The sequence below is a fragment of the Cervus canadensis genome, chromosome 6 (assembly GCF_019320065.1).
Source record: "Cervus canadensis isolate Bull #8, Minnesota chromosome 6, ASM1932006v1, whole genome shotgun sequence".
In the NCBI taxonomy this organism is placed as follows: Eukaryota; Metazoa; Chordata; class Mammalia; order Artiodactyla; family Cervidae; genus Cervus; species Cervus canadensis.
The window spans coordinates 20,672,590-20,693,900 of NC_057391.1; the positions used below are offsets into that span (position 1 = coordinate 20,672,590).

The window sequence follows — 21,311 nt, forward strand, 5'->3', positions numbered from 1 at the left end:
ATTCCTACTGGCAACATAAAAGCTCCAGACTCTTTAAGGATCCTTCACATACATATACTCTACTTTTCCTACCATAATAGGTCATTTTTGAGAGGATCCTTTTTACTGTGAAAGCTCAGAAAAGGTTTTGTAGGGTGTTTCAGTTACTCACAGTAATGGTTAGCATAATGGATGGCACCATTAAGAAGCTCTCATATTTAGAAATAAAGACTATCCAATCCCAATCCTCTTTTTCTCTGTTACTCATCACTCCTGAATTTTCTTTATCCTCTTTTTAAAAATATTCGTTTGGCTGTACCAGGTCTTAGGTGCAGCATGTGGGATCGAACCAGCCCCCTGCATTGGGAGTGCAAAGTCTTAGCCACTGGACCAACAGGGAAGTCCCTTTTCACTTTCTTCATTAGGGTGACCAACATTAAAAACTTTGGCTAGCTAACTAATTATTAGTGTCAAGGATTTTTATTTTCGATATTAAAAAAAGCAAAATTCATTTCTGGGCCTCTCCTATTCATTCTTCAGTTTTTCTCATCACTCTTGAAGAAAATTCAGGCGTGTGAGTAACAGTCAGAGATAAAGAGGATTGGGATTGGATAGTCTTTATCTGGGGAAGATCCCTTGGAAGAGGGCATGGCAGTTCACTCCAGTACTCTTGCCTGGAGAAAACAGGGACAGAGGAGCCTGGCAGGCTACAGTCCATAGGGTTGCAAAGAGTTGGACATGACCGAAGTGACTTAGCACGCAGTCTTTACATGTTCTCTCTGAACTTTAATTTTATAGACAGACACATTTCCTGGTGATTTATATTTCCCTTCCCTTATATTTCCTTTCATTTTGATTTTTTGGAAGTCCTTTTTCTCCTTTCTTTTCCTCAGGAGTGTATCTCGCCATCGTTCTTTGCCTTTGGGATGGGTGGCTGCATCTGCCTGCATGATTCCTTACGTGGGGACAGCCAGGTGTTGGCTTATTCTTGACTTTCCTGCATGCAGAGCGTTTTTGCTTCTTTTTTCACATGTTTAGAAGGAAAAGAGAGAAAATTACATGATGCTCTGACTGTGTGTGTCCAGGAAAGGCCCTGTGAGCTTGAAAGCCCTGGGTTTTTATTATCCAAGCAGAAGGAGGTATTCATTTCTACTTGAATAGAAGCACACAACTCTTTTTTAGACTGGAGCTGACTATTTTGCATAAAACAAAGAAGTTATACATTAGCATGGGGTAGCTGGCTTTTCTCAGTAGCTGTCTAACAATGACTAGAGACAATGGTTTAATTATAAGCTGCCACAGTTAAAAGACTCTTAACCCACATACAATATCTTATCAAAATTTCACCATTCCTTTGGAAAGAGGTTTAAACTGGTTTGTGGAGCTAATGAAGAGCCTACTTTGTCTTTTCCATTTCCTTGCTGCTCTCAAAGCATCTCAAGCCTATTTCAGCCTCTGGCTTTTGCCAAAGCTGTTCCCACAGCCTGGGGTGCCTTCCCTCCTTTCTTTTACTTATCTATTATTTACTTCTCTTTCAAAGCTCTTTTCAGGCACTTCCTCCTTTAAGAAGGTTTTTGTTTTTTTTTGCATCTTTACAATTTCAGTCCACTGAGCTCTACTGTCTATGGACATGCATTTCTAGCGCACATAATTTAATTCAGATTATCCTTCAGTTGTATGAATTGGTGGTCTTATGGTTATTTATTTCTTTCAGAAAAGAACTATTGGAGAGTAGATACCATATCTTACTCATTTTTGCATTTCAGTCCTTAACACAGCTCCTGGCAGTGCAAAATTCTGTTGAAGAAATGAGTGATTGAATGTGAGGCATATGGCAGGGACTTGATAAATAATTGTTAGTTGATTGATAAGAGGCCTTTTTAGGAAATGCTACATAACTTCATTGGCAGCATCACCATTTTAATGCTGGTTTGTACTGTCTGCAGAAGTTTAGTTAGAAACTACCTACCCTCACGTCTTCTTCCGGCACTGACTCCTTTTCTCTCCTCCCAGTGAGTTGGACAGCAAAGGGGTAGATGACCTAAAAGAGAAGATAGGGAGGATTAGGAAGGATAAACAGACAATTGGGAAATATTTTAAAATATATCTTGCTTATGAATTGTATTCAGCTCCACAGGTTGGGAATTATATTACATTAAGTGAGTACATTAAAAATGTGGGACAAATAATGAATGATTGCAAGGTCTTGTTTACACGTAAAGCCACTGAGCACAGTGCTTATTTCTAAGGATGGCAGAGTGAAGTGAGGCTCCTTTCTTCCGCTGGAGGGAGGCACACTTCACCCAGAGGGAAGGTTTCGCCTAGATATCATCCACAGAGTCGAGATTCAGGACTGTGTTTACGGAGAGAACTTGAATTAGCGTCTTAGTGTGTTTTCTCTATGACCAATTCTCGTTTCCCCTCTCTCCAGGGTTACTCCAAGGCAGCTACTGTGATCAGCACAGGGAGGAAGGAGAGCCACTCCTTGAGCTCCGACCTCCATCCTCTTAAGGAGGAGCCTTCTGACAGGGAAAGAGCCTTCCAGACTGAAGAGCTAGCTGGATCTTTGCTCAGGTTTTTTCTCTCCAGGTTGTTGAGGTGTAATATAATGCTGCTGCTGCTGCTGCTAAGTCGCTTCAGTCGTGTCCGACTCTGCGCAACCCCATAGACAGCAGCCCACCAGGCTCCTCTGTCCCTGGGATTCTCCAGGCAAGAAGACTGGAGTGGGTTGCCGTTTTCTTCTCCAGTGCATGCTTGCATGCTAAGTCGCTTCAGTCTTGTCCAACTCTGTGTGATCCTATGGACAACAACCCACCAGGCTCCTCTGTCCATGGGACTCTCCAGGCAAGAATACTGGAGTGGGTTGCCATTTCCTTCTCTAAAATATAATGATAAGTCAACTCTTTTCCAAGGAACAAGCAAATAATGATTTCACTTAACTGTTAAAACTCTGTAATATTATTGTAGGGAGGGGGCCCCATCCAGGGTCTGAGAATGGGCTCTTGTCCAACCTTCTTTCTGTGTAAGGACTGGAATTCAGGGACCCTTTAGGGGAGAAACAGGTAGGCCCAATAACAGACACTAGAACTGATGTCAATACAGAAAATGGACACTTACATAATTAACTGAAAAAATAAAAAAAATATGAGCACATGTAGCCACGTATCTCCATGGGTTGGTGGAGCAGTTGATATCGGTTACAAATACATAGATGGCTGATTGACTGGCTGAATGAATGAATGAATTTATGTCATACCAAGGGAATTTGGGTTAGTTGATTTGTGGTGTGACCAAAGCTAGATACTATATACACCTTATGTCTGTAATTAACTTTCTAGTACTGAAGGCCTTAAACCCTTTACATGAGCAATGTGAAGTTTCTGAGATTTCTAAAATAGTGTGACTTACAAGTACCTAATGGAATGTTAGAGAAAGCTAAAGGATATACACTTCAGGAAGTGAGTTGGGCATTGAGATAGAAGTCTGCAGTGTGGTGTAATAATAAAGTGGGAAGGAACGTTAATTTACCATTTATAATCCCTATTGCTCTATAAAAAGGGAATAGCCTAAGAATGTTTGTTGAGCAGCATGTGGGAATTAAAGCCTGGAGAAGCTGGAAAAGAACTAAATTCCCTTTTTAAGAAAGATGGTGGTGGCATCATAAAGGGACAGGTAGGGAGGAACCCAGAGGCTGAGAATGCTGGAACCAAGTGGGCAGAGGGGTGGGAAGTATTGATCCTAAAGAGTATATTTTTATCTTTGTACATTTTTGAACTTTATATAAATGGCATCAAATTGTGTATATTCTTTTCTGACTGCAATATTACATTCCTGACAGTCATCCATGTTAAAACGTGTGACTATCATTCATTCATTTTCATGGCTGTATACTGTTCTATTATGTAACATTGCTTTATTGTTTACTTTGTGGAGAGACATTTGGACTGTTTTCAGTTTCTTCCCCCCAATTTCTAGAAGTGTGGTTGTGAGTGTTTTTGGACAAGTCTCTTGGACACACATGTAAGAATTTCTCCAGGGTACCTGCTGGATTTGGTGGTTTTAGTAGGTTGTGGGTTATGCAGATCTTCAACTTCATTAGCTAATATGAAATTGTATCAATTTATTTATTTTTGAAGTTTTTAAAACTTTTATTTTATATACAAAGCGCTGGTATTGTTTCTGCATAAGGTAGCTGTGCTGGATGATCCATTTAAAGTTCAGTTAGTCCAACTTAATGAAGCTGGTGTCTTTAGCTTACTGGCGGAAACTCTAGGGACACATATTGAGGCCTGTTTCTGGATCAGACCGTGCCAGTTTTAGCAGACCTGGCAAGAGCGAGACCCCTGGCCAAATTTTCTCAGATGGTTCCAGTAGAGGTGCTGGTGATCCATGTTGTTGTCTTGGCTTCAACAAGGCTGAAATTGTACCAGTTTATAACCTCACGGCAATTTATGAGAGGTGACATCTTAATAATAATAATATGTTTTGCAATTCATGAGTGTATTTCTCCTTTTATTATTAAAACCTTTAATTTTTTCTCAGTAGTTTTATCATTTTCAGACTTGTATATTCAAGTCTTAAAAATCTTTTATTAAATTTACCCCTTAAAGTATTTCATATGTTTTGGTATTGTCGTAAATGGCTTGTTTTTTTTTTAATTCAATTTCTAATTGTTTATTGCTAGCATATAAGGTAGTATCATAGGCTTCTCTATAAGGGCTTCCCAGGTGGCTCAGTGGTAAAGAATCTGCCTGCAATGCAGGAGACGTGGGTTAGATTCCTGACTGGGGAAGATTCAGTGAGGTCCTGAGAGTCAGATGGGACTCAGTGACAAAACCACCACGACCACATGTTTCTCCACAAGAATCTGGTATTCTACAACCTTACCACACTGATTCATTAATTCTAGGAACATTTTTGGGTAGATTCCTTAGGATTTTCTACGTAGATGATTATGTCATTTGCAAACAGAGACCATTTAACTTTCTCTCAACTCTCCCTCCCTCGTGTAGTTTTTTCCCTTTTTATTGAGATATAATTGACAAAATTGCAAGGTATTTAAAGTGTTCAGAGGTGATGATTTGATAGATGTATATACTGTTAAAGGATTTCCCCCCCCCCCCGAGTTAATTAACATATTCATCACCTTAAATATTTACCTTTTTATTTGATGAAAACATACAAGTTCTACACTCTTAGCAACTTTCAATTACACAATACAGTGTTATCAATTATATTCACCCCGTTATATTAGATATATACTTTATTCATCTTATAATTGAAAGTTCATAGCCTTTTAGCAACCTCTCCCTATTTTCTCCACCTCAGCCCTTGGCAACCACTTTTCTACTATCTACTAGTTCAACCTTTTTTTTTTTTTAAAGATTCCACATATAAGTGATACAATGTAATGTTTGTCTTTTTCTGGCTTATTTTACTTGACATAATGGCCTCCAGGTTCATCCATGTTGTCAAAAATGTCGGGATAAAGGCTAAATAATAGCCTATTGTTTATATATACCACATTTTCTTTATTCATTCATCTGTTAGTAGACACTTAGGTCGTTTCCATACCTTGGCTATTGTGAGTATGCTGCAGTGAGCATGGGAGTACAGATACCTTTTTGAAACAATGACTTTTGTTTCCTTTGGTGTGTATCTGGAAGTGGGATTGCAGAATCATATACTAGTTCTATTTCTTGAGGAATCACTGTACTGTTTTCTGTGTGATAGTACCAGTTTACATTTCCACCAACAGTACACAAGAGTTCTCTCTTCTTCACATCTTTGAGAGCATTTGTTATCGCTTTTGTTTATAGTGAGAGGCATTCTAATGTGAAGTGATACCTCATTGTGGTTTTGATTTGCATTTCCTTGATAATTAATAATGTGAATCACCTTTTCATGTGCCTGTTGGCCATTTGTGTGTCTTCTTTGGAAAAATGTCTATTCAGGCCCTTTGCCCATTTAAACTGGATTGTTTATCTTTTTTGCTATTGATTTATGAGTTCTTTGTATATTTTGAATATTAACCCCTTATCAGGCATGTGGAATCTTTAGTTGTGGCATGTGAACCAGGGATTGAACCTGGGTCCCCTCTACTGGAATCAAGTTTTTGCCCCTGGACCACCAGGGAAGCTCCCAAGTTTTGGTAGTTTGTCTTTCGAGAAATTTATCAATTTGATCTAAGTTGTCAAAAACATTACCATAAGTTGTTCATGTTCCATTATTACTTTTTAATGCCTAAGGAATCCATAGTAGTGTCTACTTACTTGTTCCCCTTATTGGTAATTTGTGTCTTATGTCCTTTCCCCCAACATCCTCTCAACCTCAAGTCCAGATGAGCGACTCTTCTTCCACAAGGTCCCGTATCTCAGAATTGAGATTTGCTTGACGTCACTGGTCTGATTTTAGTGATATGGCCATTCCTGAGCCAATAGCCATGGTCATGCTTTAACTGATTGGGGATGATGTCATGCCATGTCAGTTACATGAACTGAGAGGGGAGAGGGGCTTTATTAAGATCAGGGACCTGCTACTTTAAGAATGGGAAATGGATTTCAGGCAGATAGTTCAGTCTAGTTCAGTTCAGTTGCTCAGTAATGTCCAACTCTTTGCAACCCCATGAACCGCAGCACACCAGGCCTCCCTGTCCATCACCAACACCTGGAGCCTACTCAAACACATGTCCATTGAGTCGGTGATGCCATCCAACCATCTCATCCTCTGTCAGCCCCTTCTCTTCCTGCCTTCAATCTTCCCAGCATTAGGGTCTTTTCCAATGAGTCAGTTCTTCGCATCAGGTGGCCAAAGTATTGGAGTTTCAGCTTCAACTTCAGTCCTTCCAATGAACATTCAGGACTGATTTCCTTTAGGATGGACTGGTTGGATCTCCTTGCTGTCCAAGGGATATCTCAAGAGTCTTCTCCAACACCACAGTTCAAAAGCATCAATTCTTCTGTGCTCAGCTTTCTTTATGGTCCAACTCTCACATCCATGCATGACTACTTTTTTTTTTTTCTCTAACATGAAGAAGTCTAAAAATTTATATAGCCAAGTTTATAAATTTATAGTTATATTGAAAAAACTCCCTACACATCTTTTTTTTTTTTTTAATATATGTATTTATTTGGCATGCTGGATCTTAGCTGTGGCACTCGGGATCTTTCATCTTCATTGCAACTTGCAGGATCTTTAGTTGCGGTATGCCCTCTCTTTTTTTATTTTTATTTTTATTTATTTATTTATTTTTTGGCCCTCTCTTTTTTAAAATTTTTGGCTGTGCTGGGTCTTTGTTGCTGTGTGCAGGCTTTCTCTGGTTTAGGTGAGCAGAGGCTACTCTCTTTGTTGCTGTGCCCAGGCTTCTCATTGTGGTGTCTTCTCTTATTGCTAAGCACAGGCTGTAGGCCACTTGGGCTCAGTAGTTGTGGTGTGCAGGGTCTAGTTGCCTTATGGCATGTGACATCTTACCAGGCCACGGATCAAACCCATGTTCCCTGCATTGGCAGACAGTATCTTTTTTTATTTTTATTTTTTTTCATTTATTTTTATTAGTTGGAGGCTAATTACTTCACAATATTGCAGTGGGTTTTGTCATACATTGACATGAATCAGCCATGGATTTACATGTATTCCCCATCCCGATCCCCCCTCCCACCTCCCTCTCCACCCGATTCCTCTGGGTCTTCCCAGTGCACCAGCCCCGAGCACTTCTCTCATGCATCCAACCTGGGCTGGTGATCTGTTTCACTATAGATAATATACATGCTGTTCTCTCGAAACATCCCACCCTCGCCTTCTCCCATGGAGTCCAAAAGTCTGTTCTGTACATCTGTGTCTCTTTTTCTGTTTTGCATATAGGGTTATCATTACCATCTTTCTAAATTCCATATATATGTATTAGTATGCTGTAATGTTCTTTATCTTTCTGGCTTACTTCACTCTGTATAATGGGCTCCAGTTTCATCCATCTCATTAGAACTGATTCAAATGAATTCTTTTTAATGGCTGAGTAATATTCCATTGTGTATATGTATCACAGCTTCCTTATCCATTCGGGCAGACAGTATCTTAACCACTGGCCCACCAGGGAAGTCCCCTATGTATCTTTAATGAGATAATTTTTATCCAAATTTTCTTTTTTGTGGTTTATATCTATTTACTTAATTATCCTGAATTTATTTCAGTTTAAGATATGAGATGAGAATCTAACAACTTTTTCTCCAAGGTTCTAGGTAATCTCTTCATTTATCTTCATTTATACAGCTTATTCCTTCAGTAAAATAGAGTACCCAACACTTAACATAGCACTTAACTTTATCAGGCCCTGAGCTAAACATTCTGACATATATTAATAATATTTATAAGGATTCTGTGAGGTAGATATATTATTATCTCCATATATATATATTGTTGTTCAGTTGCCAAATTGTGTCTGACTCTTCATGACCCCATGGACTGCAGCTTGCCAGTCCTCCCTATCCCCCACCATCTCCCAGAGCTTGCCCAAGTTCATGTCCATTGAACTCGTGATGGCATTCAACCATCTCATCCTCTGTTGCCCTCTTCTCCTTCTGCCTTCAATATATATGATGCAAGAAGTCTTGCTTATTTAAGCTCAAATGGCTAATAGCTGGGAATCTAAACCTAGGTGGTAGACTTCTAGTAGCTGTTCTCAGCCTCTGTGCTATATTACCTCCCCAAGTTATTGATGTTCACAGCATGCCTTTGCAGCTAGAACGTGTCTGCTGTACGCATGCATATTTTTGTTCCCACCAGTTAGCTTGTACCAAGTATCAGTTGTTTCCAAACCTTGATTTGATAATTGGACTTGTTACTATAGTGACATTTTTAACTAAATAAAGATAAACCAAAGAAATATGAGTATAAAAATAAAGCTGTTACTGCGAAAACAAAATTGAGTCCTTGCAATAGATTCCATAGAAAGATGGTAACGATAACCCTATATGCAAGACAGAAAAAGAGACACAGATATATAGTCCAGACTTTTGGACTCTATGGGAGAAGGCGAGGGTGGCATGATCTGAGAGAACAGCATTGAAACATGTATATTATCAAGTGTGAAACAGATCACCAGTCCAGGTTGGATGCATGAGACAAGTGCTTGGGGCTGGTGCATTGGGATGACCCAGAGGGATGGGATGGGGAGGGAGGTGGGAGGGGGGTTCAGAATGGGGAACACATGTAAGTCCATGGCTGGTTCATGGCAATGTATGGCAAAAACCATTACAATATTATAAAGTAATTAGCCTCCAACTAATAAAAATAATTGGGAAAAATAATAAAATAAATTCAGGGGGAAAAATAAATTAAAAAAAAAAGAAAAAATCATTGATTGAGGTGTGGGCAAGGACTGTGAAGACTGGCAACAGACAAAATGCGAAAATTCTAGAATTCTGTTCATAGATGGTTTCTCTGGCATCTTTACAATTTTTGTACCACTGAAGCAAATCCTGAAATTTCATATTGCAAATGTGATTTAAGCAAGAAAGACTACAACAATCACCATATTAATACTCAAAGAAAAGAATATTTATAGGTTAGTGAATACATATTTCTAGCTTTTAATTTCAAATAAATATTTAAACCATGTATCACTTTTAAATTGATCTGCTCTAACCTTTTCCCAATAATGTACTAGACCCCAATCTTTTTTTAAAGACAGCAGTCTTCTATTGTGGTTAGCCAATAGTCTTGGCATTATTTATCCACTGGACTGTCTCTTCTTTACAGATTAGAAAGTCTACTTTGTTTTATTGTTATTATTTTCTTGGCCTCACCATGTGGCTTGCTGGATTTTAGTTTTCTTTCCTACCCAGGGATCAAATCCATGCCTTCTGCAATGGAAGCGTGGAGTCCTAACCAGTGGACCACCAGGGAATTTCCTAGAAAGTCTACCCTAATCATCTATTAGATCTTTATGTCTAATCTGCATCATTTTTCTAGACTATCCAATTCCACTGTTCTATTTGTTTGTTCTTAAGTTAGTGTTTTAATACCTGACACTTTTTTTGTTCAATGTTTGTTGGTTATTCCACCTCATTAATTTTTCTGGACACATAATAATTCTGAAGTCTATCATAAATATATTCTCATTGAGAATATTTTCATTGCTTTTTAAAGGTTTTAGTGAAGAAGGTATGTTAAATTATAATTTAAAATGAGGCCAGATTAAGACTCAGGGTGGTCCAGTTAAGGACTCTGCTCTTTCACTGTTGAGGGCCCGCTTTCAATCTGTAGTCAAGGAGCTAGGTAAGGTTCCACAAGCCATGTGGCAAACAAAACAAAACACACAAACAAAAATGACAACAGGACTTCCCTTGTAGTCCAGTGGTTAAGAATCTGCCTGCCAATGCAGGAAATATGGATTCTATCCCTGATCTGGGAAGATTTCACATGCCACCAGGCAACTAAGCCTGTGAACTTTAACTACTGAGCCCAGACACCTTGCTGCTGCTGCTGCTGCTAAGTCGCTTCAGTCGTGTCCGACTCTGTGCGACCCCATAGACGGCAGCCCACCAGGCTCCGCTGTCCCTGGGATTCTCCAGGCAGGAACACTGGAGTGGGTTGCCATTTCCTTCTCCAGTGCATGAAAGTGAAAAGTGAAAGTGAAGTCACTCAGTCATGTCCGACTCTTCGAGACCCCATGGACTGCAGCCTACCAGGCTCCTCCATCCATGGGATTTTCCAGGCAAGAGAACTGGAGTGTGTTGCCATTGCCTTCTCTGCCCAGACACCTTAGAGCTCTGCAATAAGGGAAACCACCATAAGTCTGACCACCACAGCTAGAGTACCCCCTGCTCGGTGCCACTAGAGAAAGCCTGTGTGCCGCAACAAAGACCTAGTGCAACCAAAACCAAAACAAAAACCTGACAACAAAAAACCCAAAAAACACTCAGATACATTCTAGGATCAGAAAGGCATACCAGACACAGTTGTGGTACACTGAGTTTTTTATACTCTCTGACAAGATTGCATGAGCCAGTAATGATAAATGTAAGAAACCACTGTAGATTATAGCATTTGCTAAGAAACCGTCTGAGAGGAAATAGTTCATGGAGATCGGGAAGCAGCAGTATTTGGAGAGGTTCAGGAAAGGAGCCAACTTTCTCTACCCTCTCAGCTCAGCTCCTATTTATGAGAGGAGCTTGCTAATTTGCTTGTTAAACACCTGCTTCACCTGTTTGTTCCTCAGGGTGTAGATGAAGGGATTGAGCACTGGGGTCACCACGGTGTTGAGCAAGGCCACCACCTTGTTCCTGTCCTCCCCCTGGCCACCCTTGCCCGACCGGACATACATGAAGATGCAGCTGCCATAGATGAGAGAGACAACAATGATGTGGGAGGAGCAGGTTGAGAAGGCTTTCCGCCTCTCCTTGGCTGAGGGGAGGTGCAGGATGGTGTGGAGGATGTGGCCATAGCAGGTGGCCGTCACGGACAGAGTGCCCAGTAGGCTGATGTTGGCCAGGATAAAACCCAGAAACTCGATCAGACTTGTGTCTGCACATACTAGTTCCAGGAGTGGAAAGCTGTCACAGAAGAAATGATCAATGATATTGGGACCACAGAATGGCTGCTGAATTGTGAAGAAAGTTGGAACAATGATGATAAAGAATCCTGTGACCCAAGAAGAAAGAACTAGCTGGACACAGACTCTTTTGCTCATGATGGTGACATAATGCAAGGGATTACATATGGCCACATACCTGTCAAAGGACATCACTGCCAGTAGGAAGAACTCAGTGGTGCCCAGGAAGAAATAGAGAAAACTTTGTAGGAAACAGCCTGCCAGGGAAATTGTTTTGTCTCCAGTCAGGATGTTGGTCAGCATCTTGGGGAAAATGACCGAGGTGAACCAGATCTCTAGGACAGCAAAGCTGCGGAGGAAGTAGTACATGGGGGTGTGGAGGCGCCTGTCCATGAGGGTGAGGACCACGATGAGGAGGTTCCCCAGTAGAGTGAGCAGGTAGGTCAGGAGGAGCCCCAGGAAGAGGAGCATCTGCAGCTCACAGGCGTCTGAGAGCCCCAGCAGGATGAACTCGGTGACAGCGGTGTGGTTCCCCGTGGCTCCTCTGGCCTCTGCTGGGAATGACCACTCAGAGGTGTGCGGCTTCAGGAGTCGTGATGTTCTGGGGATCTGAGGACACTCGGATCTGAAAGGAAAGAGGGATTTTGAGCTGAAGGAATCCTTTATTTCTTTGACCTACAGGTCCCCTTTTCTCTTTCCTCAGGCTGGTTGTCCAGACCCTTCATTGAGTTAGCATTAAGTCACATACTTTGACCCATTTATCTGGTAGTTTTTGGGAAAAATTTTGCCTTTGCCATTTCTTTTCCACTTTTTTTGTTTGTTTGTAAGGAAACTATATTAAATCCTTTCTTATTTTTTTAGATCAGATGACATATTTCCCCATATTTGTCCAAATATTGTAAAGGCTCTCAATACATTAAAATATTTTCCTCTGCAAATTCTGCATCCTGTGGATCATGACCATTTATTGAAAGCACTAATGGAATATGTACTCTAGAACTTGTTGCAGAGGCATTTGTGTTAGAGAAACTGTGGTTGCACCTGAGCTCCATCATTTACTAACTTGTCTGGGATCAGTTCTCTAATCTCACCAAAACTCTGTTTCTTCAAAGGGAACAGTAACAATATATATGTAAAATGTTCTCTCAGAACTTAAGTGAATAATGTATATCCAACACCTAGCACAAAGTTAGCCATAGAGCAAGCAGTCACATAATGTTAGCTATTTTTATTTTTCCCTTTGTGGCTAAAATAGAGAAGTAGTATCAGCTCATTGTGGAAAGTTTAGGAAATAAAAAAAAAATGAAATAAAAAGAATTGTCTGTTGCCCCACAGAGACAACTATTATTAATATTTTGATTAATTTCTTTTATATTTTTTCTATTCTTATTCAGTGTTTATTGCTTTATATAGCCAAGCTCATAGATAATTTTGCACTTTTTTCCTTCACACATATTATTATAACAATTTTTTGTTATATGTTATTACAAATTTTTGTTACTATATTATTTGGTTGATATTTTTTGAGAGATCCATGTACTATGAAATTGTTACATGTTGGGGGGAACATGCATTTGTAGACTAGACGTCATTGAGGTTATTACTTTGGGATAAATTCCTAAGAAATAATAATTCTAAATAATAATGATAAATGCTGATTTTCAGAATTCTTCATTGATTCAATTTCAGTTTTAGAGAATATGTCTTCATTTTAAAGGATTTTTATTTCTAATTTTTGCATTGTTTAACACTGTCTTTATTTATTTATTTTTTCCATTTATTTTTATTAGTTGGAGGCTAATTACTTTACAATATCATAGTGGTTTTTGCCATACATTGACATGAATCAGCCATGGATTTACATGTGATCCCCATCCTGAACCCCCCTCCCACCTCCCTCCCCACCCCATCCCTCTGGGTCATCCCAGTGCACCAGCCCCGAGCACTTGTCTCATGCATCCAACCTGGACTGGTGATCTGTTTCACTATAGATAATATACATGTTTTGATGCTGTTCTCTCAGATCATGCCACCCTCACCTTCTCCCATAGAGTCCAAAAGTCTGTTCTATACATCTGTGTCTCTTTTTCTGTCTTGCATATAGGGTTATCGTTACCATCTTTCTAAATTCCATATATATGCGTTAGTATACTGTAATGGTCTTTATCTTTCTGGCTTACTTCACTCTGTATAATGGGCTCCAGTTTTATCCATCTCATTAGAACTGATTCAAATGTATTCTTTTTAATGGCTGAGTAATATTTCATTGTGTATATATATCACAGCTTTCTTATCCATTCGTCTGCTGATGGGCATCTAGGTTGCTTCCATGTCCTGGCTATTATAAACAGTGCTGCGATGAACATTGGGGTACACGTATCTCTTTCAGATCTGGTTTCCTCGGTGTGTATGTCCAGGAGTGGGATAGCTGGGTCATATGGCAGTTCTATTTCCAATTTTTTAAGGAATCTCCACACTGTTCTCCATTGTGGCTGTACTAGTTTGCATTCCCACCAACAGTGTAAGAGGGTTCCCTTTTCTCCATACCCTCTCCAGCATTTATTGCTTGTAGGCTTTTGGATAACAGCCATTCTGACTGGCGTGTAATGGTACCTCATTGAGGTTTTGATTTGCATTTCTCTGACAATGAGTGATGTTGAGCATCTTTTCATGTGTTTGTTAGCCATCTGTATGTCTTCTTTGGAGAAATATCTATTTAGATCTTTGGCCCATTTTTTGATTGGGTCATTTATTTTTCTGGAATTGAGCTGCAGGAGTTGCTTGTATATTTTTAAAATTAATCCTTTAAAAAAATTAAAAAAAATAAAAAAAATTAATCCTTTGTCTGTTTCTTCTTTTGCTATTATTTTCTCCCATTCTGAAGGCTGTCTTTTCATCTTGCTTAGAGTTTCCTTTGTTGTGCAAAAGCTTTTAAGTTTCATTAGGTCCCATTTGTTTATTTTTGCTTTTATTTCCAATATTCTGGGAGGTGGGTCATAGAGGATCTTGCTGTGATTTATGTCGGAGAGTAACACTGTCTTTAGAGATCTGGTTAAAGAACTAGGCTTTCTTGCCATCGATTGTCCTTTATAGAAATGACAGGTAAAGGCAAGCCTCTGTGGAGAAGAGCTGACCCTATCTGAGGCAAGAGCAGAAACTAATGTGATAAGCCTGACTCAGAGAAATGGTAACACAGTACATTGTAGCTATGTAACATATGTATCTATATGGAAAAGAATTGGATAAGAATGCAGAAAGATGAGCACAATTGCCACAATAGGATGGGGGGATGGTGGGTGATTTTTCTTCTGTTTCTTTATTACTTTTATTAAAGCTTGTAAAATAACCTAAATTCAAAGTCATAAAAGAAACCAGCACAGTGAGCCCATTTAGACTAAGAGTTGGGTAGAAGAGTTTGAGAGAGACAAAGGGGGAATAAATAGCTGTCCATGAAAACAGTGAAAAAAAGGTCTTAATGATTCTGTGAGCCATCAGCTATTCCTGAGTCAGGACACTGAGAATAATGCAAAAAATCAAAAAAGTGAACTGTGCCACAGCCCACCAGTGGACACCTGAAAACAGATGGCAGGCTTCCAGCCAGAGCATCCAGAGGAAATCATCTTCCCCTTCCCCCACCCCAAATATTGCACCAATGAAAGATTACCTCAGTAGATACTAGGTGAAGTGCTTAGTTGTCTCCAAGGCAGTTCTGATGAAGGGAGACTCCTGATTTTCACAGGAAACTCCTGACTCTGCAGTGTTGCCTGAGGCGTATGCTTCTTGGGGGCTCACCAGAGATGCGAAGTGAAGGATGTCCCAGAGCTGTAACATGGTCTGCAGGTCATGGAACAAGCAGGTCCTGTTTTCTTGTAGACAGTACATGCAAATGTCAGCAAATATCCATATTTTCCAGCAACCAATTTCTCTTAAATATTCTCTGACTCTTGCCATCAGTGTATCCTCAGATATCCTCAGAAACGAACTATCCCTAGATAGTCCCAAGAATATCACCGGTTTCTGAGGAAGCTCCTAGTGCTCCTCACATGTCATGGCCAGAACACTTCCTAATTAATTGTTCTTCCATCCTTCCTATACTAAGGCAGAAACAGACATCAATTGATGTAGGCTCGTATGACTCATCTTCATTTGGGCTTAAGAGGTTTCTGGTCCTTCTAGGAGTATACTGTCCATAGAGGATTCTGGGGTAAATTAATCATGGCAGACTTCTTGTCTCTGTGGAACTGGCATCAAGCTTTGACTGCTTGGGGTTCTGTTTGGTTTCCATGGAAACTCAGAAATACAGCAGTTACACAGCTCAAAGTTAATCAGTCTAGAGGTTCACATGCTTCTTTTGCAGGATGGAGCTGTGTTTCCCTGGAGATTCATTATCATCAGTGTTAACTGGGACTTGAAAGTTCTCTTACCTCTTACTTTCTTCAATTTTGGGATTTAAAGTTTGCTTTGTTCTGACAGAGAAGCTCAGAAACTTCTAATGACGTTTATTTGTAACAAAGAAATATAGTTATTAAAACATTCGGTGAATTTTAGTTGAGTTACTGCATGATTAGTTTAAATGCCAGAGACAGGCAGAGTCTTGTGGGGAAGACAGACATTAAACACACAAGTATTAATTATTATTGTGACAAGTGTTTTGAAGAACAGCTCATAGGAGATCCTGAATCAGACTGAAGGATAAGGGAATATATTCCTGATGAAGTTATATAAAGTTGAAATCTGAAGGAGAAGCTGGAGTGTAGGGGGGGGGGGTGAAGAACTTTAATTAATCAGTCATTCAATAAATGTTTATTGAGCACCTACTATGTGCTAGGTTATATACTATGTACTGAGGATGACTATGAGTGGTGAATGAAACAGATGATCCCAGGTCCCCCTCGAGTCTACTCTCCATTGGGGGAATCTTGGTAAAAGGGTTTCGAAATTGTCTTCGTCTTCATTCTTGGGCCATTCAAGTTAAAACTACTTTGGAATCCCACTTTCTCTCTTTAGTCACCACACTATTTCCCAGACTGGATAAAACTGGCTGATGTAACTTGACTGCAGGAAGTGGTATTATTTTAGGAGCCAGTGATGTCTTTGAAGAGGCAAATGAATGACTGGCTTTCAGTTTTCTGTTTTAAATGGATTAGTGAGTTATTCTGACTAGGGAAGAATAACTTGGGGGAGTATTCTTCCCCGAGAGTGAAGAGCCAGCAACCCACTCCCTAAACACCTGATCCCTTCTTATGAACTGCTCGCGTAGTCATCTTACTCCTGGTAAGAGTCATGGCTACACCACGAACCTATAAGAAGGAGGCTAGATAACTGGACAGCTGAATTTAAGGAGTGTACATGGCGTACACTGGTTGTATCTCCTGGGATCAGCTTATAGAGATTGTATTCTTCCTCTGGTCATATGAGAAAGCACACTGCTTTCTGAGCCCTGCAGGTCTCAAGCTGTGAACAGAGAAAAAAATTAGTGTTTTTGTCATACTAGAATTCAGAGAGAGAAACACATGAGAGCAAATATGTAATAACAAGGCACTGTGAGGGCTATGAAGGCATAGAACTGGGTAGTTTAGGAGAGAAAATAAGTGAGACTTGCCTCTGCCTTAGATGGATAGCCAGAAAAGGCACGCATGAGGAATTGTGATTGCAGCTCAGACTTGAATGCAGAGCAGGGCTTGATCAGATGGCTGGTTGGTTGAGTCCCAGGCAAAGAGAAGGTATGTTAAGGCCATGTTATGGCAAAGAGGTGGTATTTTTGAGTTAAAGTGAGAAGGCCAGTAAATCAGAAAGAGGGTGACAGTGATTTGAGATTTGGTTGTGTTCAAAATTTGTAGAGCTTTGTAGACCATACCTGGTAAGGAGGATAGATTTCATTCCAAATGCAAGTGGAAGCTATTGGAAGGTTTTAAGCAGAGACATGACCTCCCCACCTCCTGGTATTCATGTCCTTGTGTAATCCCTTCTGTGCTGCTGCACCTAGTGACTGCCTTCTAATAAATAGAATAAAGGGATGAGGTGTCATTTTTGAGAATGTAACAAGGAGATGGTGGTTTCCATCTTACATGCGTCTCTTGCTCTGAGGGAGGCCAACTGCCGTATTGTGAGCTCTCCTATGGGGAAGCCCACGTGTCTTTAAATTGCTATCTGTAGCCAGTAACCAGTGAGTGCTTGAGGCCAATGAGCAGCCACAGGAGTGAACGTGGGAGCAGATTCTCTTCCAGAAAAGCGTTGAGATGACTGCTGCCCCAGCCTATATCTGGGTTACAGCCTTGGGAGATATCTTGAGCCAGAAGCACATAGTCAATCCTTGTTCAGATTCCTAACTCAGAAACTGTGAACTAATAAATGCTTGTTGTTTTATGGAGCTAAATTTTGGGATAATGTGTTACTCATCAATAGATAACTAATATAGTTCTCTTCTAGCCTTTTTAGGCTTTATTCTTGAGGTGTCATGATGGGGAACTCAATGCACAATGGACCGCTTATAGATATCATACCTCCTATAACTTTTGGTCTTTTACATTCTGCTGACAAAACTGTTTTGAATGCTCTTATACTATAAGCCCTTAACTTAGTTGATGTCATTTATGATTCTTATATAAACGTATAGAGAGTAGTATTTGTAACTTCCTGGGTTTGAATGGTGGTGGTTTAGTCACTAAGTCATGTCCAGCTCTTGCGACTCCATGGACTACAGCTGGCCAGGCTCATCTACCCATGAAATTCTCCAGGCAAGATTACTGGAGTGGGTTGCCATTTGCTTCTCCGGGGGATCTTCTCAACCCAGGGATCGAACCCATATCTCCTTCACTGCAGGTGGATTCTTAAGCCACCAGGGAAGCCTGGGTTTGAATATAGAGACATAAGTGTACAAGTGGTTAGTGACAAGCTTATAAATATTAACAATTTTCTTCTCGGTTTTATGACACTCCAATTTCAGGACAGCTTTCTTTGCTATAAACTAAACAATGAGAATGAGAGACAAATATTTGGACAATTCCAATGCCATTGGAAACTGTTGTGAAGAGTTCCTTTTCCCAGTCAATAGGCAATGCCTCAGGTTTTCAGTGCCCACAATAGAAGTGTCTAAGCCAACTATTATTTCCTCCTCAGCCAGCTTTTCTGCCTTACTGTTCTATTTCTGTGATAACATCATTTTAATTACTTGGATTCAGTACCTGGGGATCTCCTTTGTTTATGTTTTATTTTTTCTCTCCAAACATTTTATCTCTTCAGTACCCAACCCCTACCAGATTCTGCATGTGCAACATCTTACATACTTTCTTGCTGCTATGTCATAAATACTACCCAAGGTCATATACACATGACCTCTTACTTTAAGTTTTCCATTATCTTTTTATGTTACTTTTTTAATATGGAAATTTCAAGCACATACAAAAATGGACAAATTGTATAACGAATTTCCATGTAGTCATCACCTAGATTCAACGAAAACCAAGTCATGGCTTCTTATTCTTATTTCAATAGACCACCATCTGCTTTCCATATTATGATAAAATAAATCCAAGACATTATATCATTTCATCTGTAAATATTTCAGTATTAAAACACTATTACTCTTTAAAATAAAAACATAATGTCATTATTACTTTAGAAAATTAAAAATACTTTATCATAAAAAGGGTTGTTATTTTGAGTTGTACTAATTATTAGTATGGCTGAACATGTTTTCATTTATTTATTGGCTCTCTGGGTCTGTTTCTCTGTGAAATATCTATGTATATCCTTTTTTAGCTCATTTATCTATTGAGTTGTTTATCTTTGTATATTATGGAAAATAATCCTTTATTTGTAGTTTGCATTGTCTACCCCCTTCCTGAAAGTCCATTTAAACCTGTTCATGTAGTTATTTCTTCCTTGACCTTTGATGAAATTCAGGACAGTTATGCAAATTTTCTGGCCACACATATAATTTTAGAAGTCCTTCATTCACCATTTGTTCAAAGAATGGGATTATCAAATTGTCTGATCCCATATAATTGTTAAAATTTGAACTTCATTTAAGGTTAAAATGTATTTCTTCCTCCATATAAGGCCTGTTTCAATCAGAAAATCTTCAAAGAGAAAGGGTGTGTGTTGTTGGCGTCATCTGTTAAGTCTGTAAGTCCACTTCTCCCTTACCTGAGTTTGCTAACCCTACCCTCCTCTAGGAATATGGGGATAGGATTGGGGTGGTAAGAAGTGGATGGATATCCTCTAGGAAGGGGAAGATGATATGGACAAAGATGGTAGTGGTGGTGGTAAGTAGTGGTGAATTTGATACATATTTTGGATGTATAATCCACAGAATTAATAGATGGATTGGTTGTGGAATATAAGAGAAAGAGGAGTCAAAGTTAAGGTAGTTTTGTTTTTGATCTGAATCTGTACTTTTCTTATTGTGGTAAAATACATAATAACACAAACTTTACCATTTTAACCACTTTAAAATGTACAGTTTGTTGGCATCAAGTCTATTCACATTGTTGTGCAGTCATCCATCTCCTGAGCTTGTTCATTGTCCCAAACCGAAATTCCGTATCCATTAAATAATAACTCTCCATTCCTACCCCCACCTCCAGCCCCTGGTAACCACCGTTCTACTTTCTGTCTCCATGATTTTGATTACTCTATACCTCATATAATGGCTTTCCTGGTGGCTCAGGGGTAAAGAATCTGCCTACAGTGCAGAACGGGTTCAATCCCTGGGTCAGGAAGATCCCCTGGAGACAGAAATGGCAACCCACTCCAGTATTCTTGCCTGGCAAATTCCACGGACAGAGGAGCCTGGTGGGCTACAGTCCATGGGGTTGGAAGAGTAGGACATAACTTAGTGACTAAACTATCACCACCATACTTCAAGTGAGTAGACTCATACAACGCATTCCCATTTATGTTGTACTTAGTTCAGTTAGCGTAATGTCTCCAAGGTTCCTCCAAGTTGTAGGATTTGTCAGGATTCCATTCCTTTTTAAAAAAAATCATTCATTTATTTATTTTGACTGTGCTGGGTCTTCATTGCTGCCTGGGCTTTTCTCTTGCTGCAGGAAGCAGGGGCTACTCTCTTGTGGTGTGTAGGCTTCTCATTTTGGTAACTTTTCTTGTTGCAGAGCACGGGCTCCAGGGTGCATGGGTTTCAGTAGCTGAGGTGTGCTAGCTCAGTAGTTGTGGTTCCTAGGCTTTAGAGCACAGGCTCAGTAGTTGGGGTACATGAGCCTAGTTGCTCTGCTGCATGTGGGATCTTCTTGGGCCACGGACTGAACCTGCATCTTCTGCATTGGCAGGTTGATTCTTTACCATTGAGCCACCAGAGAAACCCCAAAATTCTATTCCTTTTTGAAGCTGAATAATCTTCCATTGAATGTACATACCACATTTTGGCTATCCATTCATTTATCTGTGGACATTTGTGTTGTTTCTGCCTTTTTGGTTATTATGAATAATGCTGCTATGAACAAGGATATAAACATAGCTCTTTGAGTCCACGGACATAAAGATATCTCTCTGAGTCTCTCTTTTTGTTCTTTCGGCTATATACCCAGAAGTGAGATTGCTGGATGATATGGTAAATCTGTTTACTTTTTTTTTTAGGAACTGCCATACTGCTTTCCACAATGGCTGCATTATTAGACAGTCCCATCAGCAATGCACACGAGTTCTAGTTTCTCCACATTCTTGCCCATACTTGCTATTTTCTGTATAAAAATATTGAAAAAAATAATAGCCATCTTAATGGGTGTTAAGTAGTATCTCATTGTGATTTTGATTTGCATTTCCC

General features: G+C 39.7%; 1 protein-coding gene and 1 pseudogene across 1 annotated transcript; both read right to left on the reverse strand.

The window, feature by feature from the left end:
* Positions 1-4,200: 4,200 nt before the first annotated feature.
* Positions 4,201-4,379, reverse strand: LOC122443226 (annotated as a pseudogene).
* A 6,755-nt stretch (positions 4,380-11,134) lies between these two features.
* Positions 11,135-15,358, reverse strand: LOC122444171 (olfactory receptor 49-like). The gene is made up of 2 exons (XM_043472966.1): positions 15,279-15,358; positions 11,135-12,152 (listed from the first exon to the last, which is right to left on the reverse strand). The coding sequence occupies exons 1-2, from the start codon at positions 15,356-15,358 to the stop codon at positions 11,135-11,137; spliced, it is 1,098 nt and encodes a 365-aa protein (XP_043328901.1).
* Positions 15,359-21,311: the final 5,953 nt, after the last annotated feature.